The 15,134-nt window shown below is 35.6% G+C and overlaps 1 protein-coding gene across 50 annotated transcripts in view; it reads left to right on the plus strand.

The window, feature by feature from the left end:
- LOC114337907 (titin) overlaps positions 1-15,134 on the plus strand; it is a 213,688-nt gene that overhangs the window by 16,762 nt on the left and 181,792 nt on the right. For all 50 annotated transcript variants that reach the window (XM_050662773.1, XM_050662771.1, XM_050662781.1 and 47 more), the window contains exons 2-3: positions 11,216-12,788; positions 14,326-14,555. In XM_050662773.1, the coding sequence (XP_050518730.1) occupies positions 11,216-12,788; positions 14,326-14,555 (1,803 nt within the window). The remainder of the gene's footprint in view (positions 1-11,215; positions 12,789-14,325; positions 14,556-15,134) is intronic.

Below are 15,134 nucleotides of genomic sequence, written 5' to 3' on the forward strand. Positions count from 1 at the left end.
AAATCCTACCGCCCGCAAGAACAACTAGACATTTTTAAAAATGTTTATAGGCCCCAGGTCGGCTCAGCCTGAATAAAATGAGTACCTTGGGTAAAACCAGGGGTAATAATAGGCGGTTGAAGCGTAGCACTGGCCCTGTTACCCTCCTTGTATACCGTAGGCCCTAGATATAGCAGACTACCCTGCTATACTCCCAAAGCCACAGCGGTATAAAACGGGAGACTATTATTATTATTTTAATAAATTTTGTATCTGGGAATTTTCTATTGTGTTTAAGAGATGTCACTGCAGCGTCCCAAAAGTGTATTTTAACCTATTTTTGAAATTCCACATAAATAGACAGTTTGGTTTTGTTTTGCTTCAGAGGTGTGCACGCAGCTCCATTGAGGACGTCGTAAGGCAGAAACATCTGTCTGGAGATTGTGTATCGCCTCTGAATCGAAAGGAAACATACTGTGTTTTTCACTTATATTTTTACTCAGATTTTGAGTACTAGGAACTTTCTTTCCGACCGTTTTTGCTTTTCGGACCGTTATCAGAAGGTTGCGTGTTCAGATCACGTAGGGGTCACCAATGTTCCGTTGGTGGTTTACGGAAACAAATTAAATTAAAATAAATGTAAACACAACAAACTGTCAATAATATATTTATTTGTGTCGGTAAAATAGCGTGAATATTTCTCGAAAGAGGGTTTGTTATTCTTTGCGAGTGTGGTGGTGTGACTGCCCCGGGTGCCCGCTGTCACTATATTGAACGAGACCACAAACACTTTAATCTGTCTGGTGTTCTACCATATGGTCATATAGGCGACAATAATTTATTAGATCTGGCGTTTTAAAAGCTGAAAACATTTCTGTGGTTTTTAAGAAGTTGACATAAAGAGGCTGGCCCTTTATCTGATACCTTAATCTATGAATTTGTGTTTCCCATGAAAAAGCCATTAATTTTATACATTCTGGTTTTGTATTTAGGAGCGAAACACATGTGAATCTTAAATGACTCATATTATTTTCGTTTAGAAAATAAAGTTAATATTTAAAATTAGCAATTAAAAAAAATAGTAAAATAATAATTGAAACGTGTGCCACACCTATATGAATGAAAGCGGAATGTGACTGCATATTGTAGAGTCATTTTCGCTTTCTTTATTCGTCGTCTCTTGTCTTATAAATTGTAAAAGTCAGAGATTAGGGTTGTTACCAGAAAGAAGTTCCAACAAGAAAAGTTTTCAGATTTAAATAATTATTTACTATTATTTTAATAAATTTTGTATCTGGGACTCTTCGCTTTTCTCTTAAAAGTATATGTAGGGGTCATTCCATTTCAAATCACTCAATTTGGGAGCAAAAAAATTTTTGGACCTCCGATTTGTCTGAAAATTGGTATATAGCTTCTGCGCGACGTAAAAATAAGATATTTAAGGTCAAAAAATCTTCTTCTTCTTTTTTTCTCAAAATGTTATTTTATGCGATTTTACAGTGATTTGGTGTTTATTTATACAAATTTGCATTTTCTATCGTAGAGTATCAATGGAAAACATAATATTTTAATAGAAGGGACTCAAAAATGTCATTATATGGCATTATAACAAGTTACTTTGATTCAAAACAAGCTTTTGAACAAATTTTATAGTGTAGAAAACGTTAAAATATTGTTTTTTACATTTTTCTCCATTCTCAAAATACATCATAATCGATTTGGCTGAAAATTTGCCCACAGATAGACAAAATATAGGACTTTAAGTGGTGAGAAGGATTTGAATTATATTACAATACCAAAAAAGTTACATGCAATATTATAGTCAAAAATATAGGCGTCTACTGTAAGTACAATTAACTCGAAAATATCGACCTCACGACAAAAATTGTTAAAAAGAAATTATAATAATTGTAAATACGATTTATTTGGAACAATTTCAGTTCCTACCATTTTTGTCGAAAAGTTAAAAATGGCGGAGATATTGAGCAAAACAGGTTCTCCTTTAAAATCAAGATTGCGGCTAACGTAACGGAGGAATTCATTCGTGATTTTAAATTTAGGCTACTGTTGACTCCCCTAAAGATCGGAAAAATAAAATTTTGGGCAGCTCGGCATTCAAGGTCAAATGCTATCCCGACTGGACTAATATATACTTTTGAGTCTGATATTACTGCATGTAACTTTTTTGGTATTATAATATAATTGAAATCCTTCTATCCACTTAAAGTCCTATCTTTTGGTTATCTGTGGGCAAATTTTCAGCCAAATTGATGATAACGTATCACTGTAAAATCGCATAAAATAACATTTTGAGAAAAAAAGAAGGAGAAGATTTTTGACCTTAAATATCTTATTTTTACGTCCCGCAGAAGCTATATACCAATTTTCAGACAAATCGGAGATCCAAAATTTTTTGCCTGAGTGATTTGACATGGAATGTACCGTAGATATTTTTAAATACAGAGATTTATTATAATATACCTAATCGAAAAGTATAACCAATTAGTTTTCTGGCATTTCAAGTTTGTACCGTCCTCATTACGTTTAAATTTTATTCATAGTTTACTTAAAAATTTTGACCTATATTTTAAACCAATCAAAATAACTATCAAGGCCATAGAATCAACAGAATCACAATTATTAGAATCCACGCATTCAGCTTAGTATTTCTACTAAATTATATAAATTTAAGTGTAATAAAATTTTTATTTTTCTATTAGAAATAGAAATATATCAAAAAAGATACAGTACAGTTGGGATCAATGGACTGTAACGGTGGCACAGAGTGTGATGTGCAGGGAAGAATTAGTAAGGCTTATGATGCGTACATCATCATTCTCTCTTTGCCTTATCCCTATGCGGGGTCGGCTTCCCTAATTGCATTTCTCCACACAATTCTATCTTGGGTCATATCAATGTTAATCCCCTTTACCAACATGTCCTGCCTTATCGTCTCCCCTCAGGTCTTCTTTGATCTTCCTCTCCTACTCCTTCCAGGAATCTGCACTTCAGCTATTCTTCGTATTGGGTGATTAACGTCTCGACGTTGAACATGACCAAAGACCAAACCATCTTAACCTATGCTCTCTCATTTTGGCACCAATTGATGCCACACCTAGACTTCCCCTAATATACTCATTTCTAATTTTATCCTTCTTTGTCTCCCCCCATATCTTCTTTGGTCTTCCTCTCCTACTCCTTCTAGGAGTCTGCACTTCAGCTATTCTTCGTATTGGGTGATTAACGTCTCAATGTAGAACATGGCCAGACCATCTTAACCTATGCTCTCTCATTTTGGCATCAGTTGGTGCCACACCTAGACTTCCCCTAATATACTCATTTCTAATTTTATCCTTCTTTGTCACTCCACTCATCCACCTAAGCATTCTCATTTCCGCCACATGCATTCGTTGTTCCTCTTTCTTTTTCACTACTTAACATTCAATTCCGTACATCATAGCCGGCCTTATGCTGTTTTATATAATTTTCCCTTCAGCTTCATTGGAATTTTTCTGTCACACAACACACCACCCGCTTCTTTCCAATTCATCCATCCAGCCCTAATTCTACTGCATGCATCTCCATTTATTTCTCCATTACTCTGTAATACCGATCCTAGGTACTTAAAACTATTGCTTTTCACAAGCATTTCACCATCCAAAGATACCATTTTATTTGTAGTAACTCCACCTTTAACTGAACATTCTAAATACTCTGTTTTTGTCCTACTAAGTTTTAAACCTTTTTCCTCCAGAGCTTGTCTCCACTGTTCCAGTTTTTGTTCCAAGTCTCTTTCACTATTTCCTATTAACACTATATCATCAGCATACATTAGACACCATGGAATGCTACCCTGTAGTTTCGCTGTTAACTGGTCCAAAACTAATGAGAATAAATAAGGCTAAGCACCGAGCCTTGGTGCAATCCTACTTTCATCTGAAATTTATCAGTCTCTCCCACACATGTCCTAACACTAGTCGTTACTCCCTCATACATACCTCTCACAATCTTTACATATTCGCCAGGGACTCCTTTCTTATTGAGTGCCCACCACAGAATCTCTCGAGGAACTCTATCATATGCTTTCTCAAGATCAATGTATGAGCGTTGGTCTCTTTATTCCTGTATTTTTCCATCAGTTGCCTTACAATGAAAATTGCATCTGTTGTTGATCTGCCCTGCTTAAAGCCAAATTGATTATCGGATATTTCGGTTTCTTCACGTATCCGTCTATCAATTACTCTCTCCCATATTTGCATGGTGTGGCTAACTAGTTTTATAGCCATGTACTTTGTACATTGTTGTATGTCTCCCTTGTTTTTGTAGACAAGTACTAATATACTGCTTCTCCATTCGTGTGGCATTTGTCCAACTTCCATAATTCTATTAAATAGACCTGCTAGCCAACTTATTGCTGTCTCTCCCAATGCTCTCCATACTTCTCCAGGAATGTCATCTGGTCCGACTGTTTTTTCTTTCTTTATTTTTTGAAGCGCTGGAGCCACTTCCTCGTTTGTTATTCTGGTAACCATTGCTGTTACTGTCTCCGTTAACTCCACAGGCTGTCTGTCAAATTCTTTATTTAATAAACTGTCAAAATACTTTCTCCATCTCTTTTTGACATCCTTTTCGTGAATTAGTATTTTATTCTTTTCATCTAGGCTACATCTAATCTGATTAAAATCTCTTGCTTTCTTTGCTCTTTCTTTGGTTATTTTATATATATTTGCTTCGCCTTCCCTGGTATCAAGTTGATCGTATAGGTTTGAATACGCTTCTGCTTTAGCTTTTGTTCCTGCTACTTTATCTTCCTTTTTGGCGACCATATAGTTTTGAAGATCTATGTTCGATCTGGTTTCTTGCCACTTTTTATATAATTTTCCCTTCTCTTTTATTTTTCCTTGTACTTCATTTGACCACCACCAAGTCTCTTTATCCTCAAACTTCTTTCCTGACGTTTTCCAATTACGCTTATGATGCGTACAATATGCTTAATGTGGAAATCCAGAATTTACCCAAATGAAACTAAATTAAAAATCTTTAACACAACTGTAAAAAAATTTATGGAACCAAACCAACTAAGAAAATGTCATAAAAAAATAAGACAAAGAAAATTTGTAAAAAAGACAGTAATGGACAAAAGAAAAAAATAAGAAAATCCTGGCATGAAATCAAAGCACTAGCGAGAAATCGAGTTCATTGGAGACACTTCGTAAACAGTTTGGATCTGACAAAAATGGCTTTGGTTTTTGAGAATTAGGCAGTTTTATAACAACTTTACATCCGTGCATCCATCCATACTCTTTCCGGGATAGGAATTTCTGGAGGACTCTGAAGATAAGGTGGCGGACCCTATACTCAATACTACAACTGCCCGGGTTGAATAGTATGAGGCTCAATATATTTAGGCATTATCAGCTAGAGCTGATAATATTTAGGCATTATCAGCTAGAGCTGATAATGCCTTCTACTTCGTAGAACTGTCACCAAAGGCCATAATAGACTTTAAAGGCTGGGCTGAAAGGGAAACTACTTGAACCTAGGGATGAGACGCAATGGATTTCTTGTAGCATTGAAGGATGCTTAAGCGCCCACTAAAACCTTGTCATCTGTGAAATGATTCACTCAACATATACGCATATATACGTTGTTCTAACATATACGCATTTTGAGGACTACAGGGAAGTCCATTGTATCGATTCTCGTGGTCCAAGTTTCCATACAACACTGAGTACACATAGAATTTAGGGTAAGATAGTGTAAGATAGGGTTACTCAGCAATGTCTACATTTTAAGGAGTGTTTATGTCATTTTTATTTTTGTCCTTATTTATTTCCAAGTCTGACTCCTGGTTGGCTGTTATTCAATAGCCCAAGAATTTAAATGTTGTTACTTGTTCTATTGGCTTGTTGTGTATTATATGTTAATAACTCTAAATAAACGACAAAGTTATAGAAAATGTTGAAGAATATATTATATACTTAGCACAAAAAATAATACTAAATAGGTAAATTCAAACGGAAGAAATAAAATGAAGAAGAAAGTTAGCATGGGCAGCATTCGGCAAACTGAACTATATACTCAGAAATCAGCAAATTCAACTACATCTTAGATCTAAAGTTTTTGATGCAATGCATTATTCCGATATTAACATATGGGGCACAAACATGGACAATTACAAAAAAGAATATGAACATACTCAGTCACTCAACACGCGATGGAAAGAGCATTGCTTGGCATATCACTTAAGGACAGGAAAACAAACACATGGATAAGACAGAAAACCAGTCACCGATGTGGTACAAAAATCATTAAAATTGAAATGAGAATACGCTGGAGATGTAGCTAGGAGCGATCTAAACAAATAGCACAGAACAATTCTAACCTGGAGACCATACCAACACAAAAGAACCAGAGGCAGACCTCCTATGAGATGAACAGATGATCTGATACGCACTGCCGGGAAAAATTGTAGTAGCGTACAACAAAAAACAATGGAAAGGAAGACTTGAAGAGGCTTATGTTCAGATGTGGACGTGAATGGCTAGACGAAGAACAAGAAGAAAAAGAAGAACTCTAATCAGATTGTGCAGACGATGTAAACTTGGTAGGAACAATTGTAAGAGACATCACAGAACTTTAAAGGAGCTTGAAGACAGTGTGAAAAAAGTAGGGATATAACTAACGCTCTAACACAAGCAAACGAATATGATATAATATAGGGCGAACGATAAACAATACAGAAAGAGAGAGGGTGAACTCGAAAGTAATTGCTGACAGGTCGTTATACTAAGCAGCCTATCTCAATTGTAAAAATGTATGTAGTTCGTTTATTGCCAGTGTGCCATTACCTGTGTTGTTTTGGGGATGATTCGAGTTTGGATCCAGTTCGGGAGACATTGGAAATCCGAACTTTACATGTCTGAATAAAAACTCGACATAGCGATCACTGCCCTTTGGAGTAGGAACCATCTGATCTAAGAAGAAAATATAAAATGGAAAATATAAGTTGAGAATGGAGAACAATCAAAATAAAGGAAAAGAAGGGCAAATATTTATAAACCAGGCAGGAAACAGCGGAGGAATCACGGCTCATATCGAAAAAGAAGGAAGTACTAGAATTGTTGGGAGTATCGGCATTCGCTCTAGCCCTTCTATTCGCCTCATGAATGCTATACAGATGATGGAGGGAGCAGTTGAAGCATCAAATCCAACGAAGTTGGATTCAATACAATTGAAGTTGTAAAACAGCTCATATAACTGGTGTACAGTAAGGGAAAAAACCCTTACTGTATAATATAATATGTTTTTAAAAAAATGTATATAATTTAAGCATAATTAGGTCGTTACAGAAGATGTTGTTTCTACAATCACTAACAAAGCGGATGTTGATTGAAGGAGCTTGTTTGGGCAACCTCGCGTACCGCTTGGATACTCACGTACCGTTTACTTTTAAAGTCCAAATTATAGGAAGATATAAAAAGCCCGCAGAAGAGTAAAATAGAAACATTAATATTCATATTAAGATTAAGATCGTTACTATTCTAGTTAGCCGTCGCGCGAGATGGGTGTCTGAAAGACTACCCCGCGAAACAACATCTTCGTAACTTTACGTGTATGTATGTTGTAAACTTTAAATAAAGTTTTAAGTTAGAGTCAGTGTTTTCCTAAGTTCCGATAGTTGGCTACCCTTCCGTTCCATTGAGGATCCAACACGACAACTCCATATGACAACCCTGCAACTCGACACTAGGCGTACAGATAACTGATGGTGGCAGCGAGGAGGAAGAAATTAGGAAAATGATAATGATTGCCAAAAAAGCATACTTCTCTCTGTGGCAGGTACTTGTTTCAAAAGACATCCATAGGGAAGTAAAATGAAAATATATATAAGACCATCATAAGACCAATAGAGGAATATAATATACAAAATACCTACTGACGAATGGCAACATTCGTCAAAAGCTATTAACTTACAGAAAAAAATATTCCCAAGAATAATCGTAAAGATGTAATAAGAAGAAACAGGTGAGAGTAAGAATCATTGACCAACTAGTTAAAAAAATGCCTGAAACGGCGATGCTAAATTATATTTTCACGTCGTCGTTTATGAACCGAGCACTCTGTATTTAATACTTTGAGATGTTGATTGGTGCAGTAAAAATAGTTGCTCCCGAAATGGATGCTCGAAACGTTGAAACGCGATCCAAGAGCTAAAATAGTATCGGCGGCGGTCCACTCTGGGATGTTTTCTCACTGTCATTTTCGAAAATGCCTTACGCTATACCATTGGCGCGCCGAAATACTCAAAAAGGATCGAATCTCTAGAAAAAAAAAAAATAATAATAATTTTTTCTGTTAAATTATTATGATTCAGAATATTAATTTTGAATATATACAGAAGAATTAGAAAAAATTGAATTAATGTTTTTCAATAAAGCTTTTCAGTTAAGTAAATTTATTAGATTATATTTTTCCTGTCGTTTCAGCTTACATGAAGATTTGTTTATCTTTCATGTAAGAGTTTTGCTCCTCTGGCAGCAGATCTTTATTTTAAAAGAATGTTCTCCTTTCCTTTCTTTTCACCACTTGCCAGATGGCGATGAACTAGGGCAGTGAGAGGGTTATGGTTCTTAGTATATTTCATCTTGTCTCCTTGATTTTGGTGGTCACCAAGTAACCTGTGATGATTTTACTAAATTCGGTAAAACAATATGTAATAAACAAAAAAGATTAAACTACTTTTTTACTTATAAACAATATATAAAAAATGTAAGACCGCTATTTGATTTTAAATATTAAGGTGAAGACCGATAAATCATTTGGAAAACTGGCATAATTTTACAGAAAAAGCTTATAACATCCTTTTAACGAGAGTTTGTAAAGGTAATTTTGTTAATTTGTTGCTTCCTACTGGAAAAATTGCTTCAAACGTCGATTTTTTGAACATTATTTATAACTGTTCAAAAAATACACAAAAAAACTTTAGTATTACATGTGGATAGGGACAATATTATAAGTATTCACTTGTAAAAACTTCAAGAAGATTCACTTAATAGTTTTGCAAAATTGAAATTGTTTATCCCGGGCAACTTTTATCTACAATTTTATTATACGTAAACTATTGGGTCTACATGAATTCTGAAAGCACCAAATTGAAGAGAAATGCTTATATTATCAAATTAAATAATCTGACGATTAAAAAGTTCATACTAATTATTGTAAAATAGCTTTGTACCATGAATTTACGCCTATAAATATAGAAAATAACTGAGGTGCATCAAAATGTAGGAAGTGATGGCATTTTTACACGAATTAAAAAAACACAACGTCCTACGACACTTAGGACCCGAGTTAGCCTTTTTTTATTTCTCTATTTTTGTTTTTTTTTATTTAATTTAATTAATTAATAATATATAATAATAGATTTATTTTTTTTTAATTTGGGGTACCATGTTGCATGGATTATATAAATTCAATTAGGTAATAGTTAGTTAACGAAACATCAGAAAAGCGATGAATGGCACCGAAATCTATAGGAAAGGGGATGCCTTGGATAGAGGGGGTTGATGAAGAAAAATAGGAATGCGAAAATACACTGTTAATGGGGGAGAGGCATTAGGTGCGTTCATACACATAGCTACCTCATATCCTCGCTCTTTGGAGATTCCAGCTTAAATGTTTTTTTTAACAGCAGCGTATGATTTATAAGGAGTGTATCAGTGCCATCATCAGTTCTGTTCTCTTATTCTCTTATCTGCACCTAAAGCTGTGATATTATTTTTCTATCTACTTTATAAATTCCACAAGCATGCAACGGAACAAACGTTGATGTTAAATAAACCAAACTTGGTATTTAGGAAGATGTATTTGTTTATTCAGATAGGCTAGAACTTAAGAAATACAGTGTTCGCCTAATACCACTTTTAACATCATTCAGGATACCTCCATTCGTTGTTACAACACTTCTTAGATATACGAAGAAGACAACTGCTTCTAGCGCCTTATTTCTAATATGCAAAGGCTGGTAAAAATCTCACTGAATTCCCGTACCCCGGTATTTCCCGGAGGACGTTCCTTCCTCATTAACAGGAACAAAATAGGTGAAATAACGCAGCCTTATCTGAATCCAATATTCTTGGTGATGACATTTGACAGCTTGCCCTGATGTGTGCTTGGACAGTGAAATCCTTCATATACGTCCCTTATAAAATGTTAATTAACTTTAGAAACATAGCATACTGCTCCAAAGCATCTCATAATACGAGTACCTCATGTTTCACATAATCGAAAACTTTCTCAAAATATATAAAAGCCAGGTAAAATACTGCCTGGAACTCCTTGCTTTGCTCGGATCATACTAATGTTCCTATTTATAGAGCTATTAAAGATGAATTAGAAGTATGTAATCGCCTTAATTGCCTCTGACAAACCAAGATGCAAAAAGACTCAAATTTCTACAACTTATCCGTCCATAACAGCTGAGAACTGCACGCAGTTAAGCAAATGATAACTCACAACGCACAAGTTATATAGATTATCCATAAAAGATCCATCACAAGACCGCAGTGTGGAAAGATCTATTGCTGATCGACTTATTAGAAACCTAGAATTTACCTAGATAGATACATTGCTAATATTGATTTTATTTTCTTGTGCCATTTTACTGAACCATTATATAATATCAATTAACAAGAACCATTAATTTGGAACTACTATATTATAAGCTTATGCTTTTAGGCCTTCTTCATTCTTTAAAATAAAAGTTTCTGCGAGACAAAATGCTGATGTCTTCGACGTAGGCGGCAATCTGTTTTGATTTATTTATTTGTTGAAGAGATTAACTCTTCCTATATTCAACTGTTTTATCACATCTTTTCTTTTTATATTTTCTGATACATAAATTATATTGAAAATGGAAACAGCTTAATAAAACGCTTAATGACTAGATACTAAGAATAAAATAAAGAATAGCAAGGGAAGGCTAAAAGATATTTCCGAAGCAAATATTCTTCGCCATAAACGACAAACAAAGGGCATTAACACAGTAACAGCTTTATTATTTTAACTTTTTAACATTATTTATAACTAAACATATCTTTCATCTGTTTTAACTTCCTTTAATCTGAAAGATAATTCCTAGCTTTCATCCATATATCATAATCGCTAACGTTAATAAATTTATTTGGATTAATTATTGCTTTCAAATCTTTAAAGATATTGTTTTGTGTTCCAGGTGGTCAAATGACACAACAACAGATTCAGCAGATCCCCGGCTTTGGCCCTAACGCCCAACCACCCGTATTCGAAAAGGTATTCAGTAATGCTCGATTCGCGCAGGGAGGAACAGCGACGTTTGAAGGCCGAGTCACAGGAAAACCTCAACCCACCGTGACATGGACAAGAAACGGGGCCCCTCTTCTTAGCTCCCAGAAACACCGATTAACCTACAACGAACAAACTGGTGACATTGTCTTCCAGATCAACCAAATAGGACCTGGAGATGAAGGAGAGTACGTTTGTAACGCTAAGAACCAATACGGAGCAGCTATTTGTTCGGTATATATTTCACCTGAAGGTATGCAAATGCCACAAAGGCAAGCCTTCTCGAAATTTGATCAATCAACTAGTTATTCGAATGGAACCACCACCACTATTACCGAAGACTTTAAAATAGATACTTTTGAATATAGAATTTTAAGAGAAGTTTCCTTTAGGGAATCTATAACGAGAAGGACTAATTACGAACAAGACTGTCAAATTTCTACTACAGTCGAACGATCTTTGGGACCCCCAGCACCACCTCAATTTGCCCAAAAACCTCGAAATTCCAAACTACTAGAGGGCTCTGATGCTGTTTTTACGTCTAAGCTATCAGCTAATCCTAGACCTAGAATCACGTGGTTCAAAAACGGCCAAAGGATTACAGATACTCAGAAATACGAAACAACTTTCTCTAATAATCAAGCATCTTTACGAGTTAAGCAAACTACTTCTGATGATTCTGGTCATTACACTCTCCTTGCTGAAAATCCTCAAGGTTGCGTAGTGTCATCTGCGTATTTAGCTATAGAACCAGTCACCACCCAAGAGGGTCTTATTCACGAATCTACTTTCAAGCAACAACAAACAGAAATTGAACAAACCGATTCAAACAAGACTTTAGCTCCCAACTTTGTAAGAGTTTGCAACGATAGAGATGTTACTGAAGGTAAAATGACTCGCTTTGACTGTAGAGTCACTGGCAGGCCATATCCTGAAGTGACATGGTATATTAATGGAAGACAAGTAGTAGACGACCATAACCATAAGATATTAGTCAACGAATCCGGTAACCACGCCCTCATGATCACAACAGTTAGTAGAAACGACTCTGGTGTTGTAACCTGTGTTGCTAGAAACAAAACCGGAGAAACCTCCTTCCAATGTAACCTCAATGTCATAGAACGGGAGCAAGTAGTAGCTCCCAAATTCGTCGAAAGATTCGCAACGGTAAACGTCGCCGAGGGAGAACCAGTGAGACTCCATGCCAGAGCTGTGGGTACTCCTATCCCAAGAATCACTTGGCAGAAGGACGGTGTACCGCTAGTGAGTAGCCCCGATGTTAGGATAGCGATTGACGGTGGAGCCACGACTTTGGATATTCCCAGGGCCAAAGCATCTGATGCTGCTTGGTACCAATGTACTGCTCAAAACGTAGCTGGCTCCACCGCTACTCGTGCCCGACTATTCGTCCAAACACCTCAAAGTACTACTCCAGAACCAAGACGCCTACATCTACCCAGGCCTACGAAAGTCATCGAACCTGAGTGAGTATAAATATGTTCTTTTTATTTTTTTTTATCAATGACTTTCCCTTCAAAGAGTTTCTAGCTTGCTTGCTTACTTACTCCATGCCATTACAGGCCTTCGTGGGTTTAGCCAACTAGACAACATGCGTACATTCCTCTCTGTCGCGTGGTGAGAAAGCTCCATACAATTCTCCACAGCCATAGCTTTAAGGTCTCTTGATATATTATCTCACCACCAGAGTCGAGGTCATTGACATTATCTTCTTCCAATTGTGACTTCTTCAAATATTAGCCATAATATTCTTTCATCAGAATGTCTTATGAGGTGTCTGCCCATTTTAGTCTTCTGGACTATTTCTTTTATTGTGTTAGTCTCGATATAGTTTTTTGAGCTGTTTGCTATTTCTTATCTTATGTATATTGTACTGCTGGTCCACCGGAGCAAATATCTTCCTTAGGATTTTTCTTTCCCAAACACGTAGTCGCTCTTGTGATCCATTATTATCTTCGGTTATTGATGTTTAAAGAGTACCTAAATTCTCTGACGCGCTTAAAGTTAAAGCCATCGATGGTGTTGTTTTCTATGAGCCTTGGTATATTTGGTTTATAGTTGTTTATAGTATTTATTTGTGGTTGGTATATTTTAATAAAAATTTAAAAAAATTTAAAAAATCCAAAAGGATTACGTTCAGAACGTTTTCGGACTTATCAGTCCATCATCAGTGAACTCCCTGTCCTTGCTAAATAGCCACAATGCCAAACACTGGTTAAGTTGTATGTTCCAACTACATAGTAAGAATTATAAAAGAATTTGGCCTAAATTGGATGCCAATGGATTACTTCCAGCAACATGATGCTCTACTGCATTACATTGAAAAATTAGTAAAAAACTAAACATACAGACTAAACGTGGTTCAATGAAGAACTAATCACAAAAAAATTTTTTCAATGTAATGCAGTAGAGCATCATGTTGCTGGAAGTAATCCATTGGCATCCAATTTAAGCCAAATTCTTTTATAATTTTTACTATGTAGTTGGAACGTACAACTTAACCAGTGTTGGGCATTGTGGCTATTTAGCAAGGACAGGGAGTTCACTGATGATGGACTGATAAGTCCGAAAACGTTCTGAACGTAATCCTTTTGGATTATTAAAATTTTTTTAAAATTTTTATTAAAATATACCAACTACACCAGGGAGTGTTTTACTTCAGGTTAAATTTTATTTAACTAGATGGTATATAGCCAACCTTCGGGTATTATCCCGTTTTATTTATTGACGTTTACATGGACTTTTTAAGTGGTATGTAGAAGCATTATTCCCTGATAGTTAATATATAGCTTCTTGTTTCCTTTCTTCTTGATTGGTACAATAACCCCTTCTTTCTATTCATCTGCCACCATCGCTACCTCGTGCCTTATTATTTTTAAGTTTGTTTTTTAATTGCCTATGTACTTCTTCCTATGTCAGGTATTGGTCTTCTATGTTATATTTAATTATCTAATATCTTGCGATTATATAGAATTTATTTATATATTGAATTTAATTTTTCAGACCCGAACCTGGCCCAGAAGTAATTTATCTTCGTCACGTTGAACGAGCTCGTCCTCACGCACCACCAGGTGAAGAGGATCGTGTGTATCCTCCACCGCAATTTATCATTCCTCTGAGGGACGCGGTTCAATTTGAGGGAGGTAGAGTACATTTCGAAGCTAGAATAGAACCTGTTGGAGATCCAACCATGCGTGTAGAATGGTTTTTGAATGGAAAACCTTTAGCAGCTAGTAAGTATTTGTTTTTTAGATTAGGTAATTTGAACAAGTACTTTTTCTCAGTATCTAGTCGAAACGGTATCTAGATTTTCTTCTAAATATGCCATAAGTACAGAATTTTAATAATACCAAACTCAAGAATACGTAGAACTAAATAAAACAATTAGAAAAGAATTAGAATGTAACATCAAAAAATGGAACAAAGCAAGTCGTACAAAACAACAGACGCTTAAAATGTCTAAGATCAACACTGCGTGTTTAGAAAATGATCAAAATTAAAGACACCAATCATAAGGAAGAGAAGGACAAATATAAAATATCAAAAATAGCTGAAGACTTCCATAAAACCTTGTAGGTTCAACTCTAGCTTAATGGACCATTTAGAGAAAACGTCACAAGAAACATAAAAAACATAGGATCAGAGGTACTACCAAATACAGAGGGATACGTAATAGAAAGCTTTAAAAGAGCTAAAAATAGCCCTAGGGCACGATGGTATAATTGGCGAGCTTTTGAAAACAGTGATGATCCCAATACTAACAGTTATTTAATATTAACAGATGTCTCCATAATAGCAAAATCCCTAAAGGC

The sequence above is a fragment of the Diabrotica virgifera genome, chromosome 9 (genome assembly GCF_917563875.1).
Source record: "Diabrotica virgifera virgifera chromosome 9, PGI_DIABVI_V3a".
NCBI classification, from domain to species: domain Eukaryota; kingdom Metazoa; phylum Arthropoda; class Insecta; order Coleoptera; family Chrysomelidae; genus Diabrotica; species Diabrotica virgifera.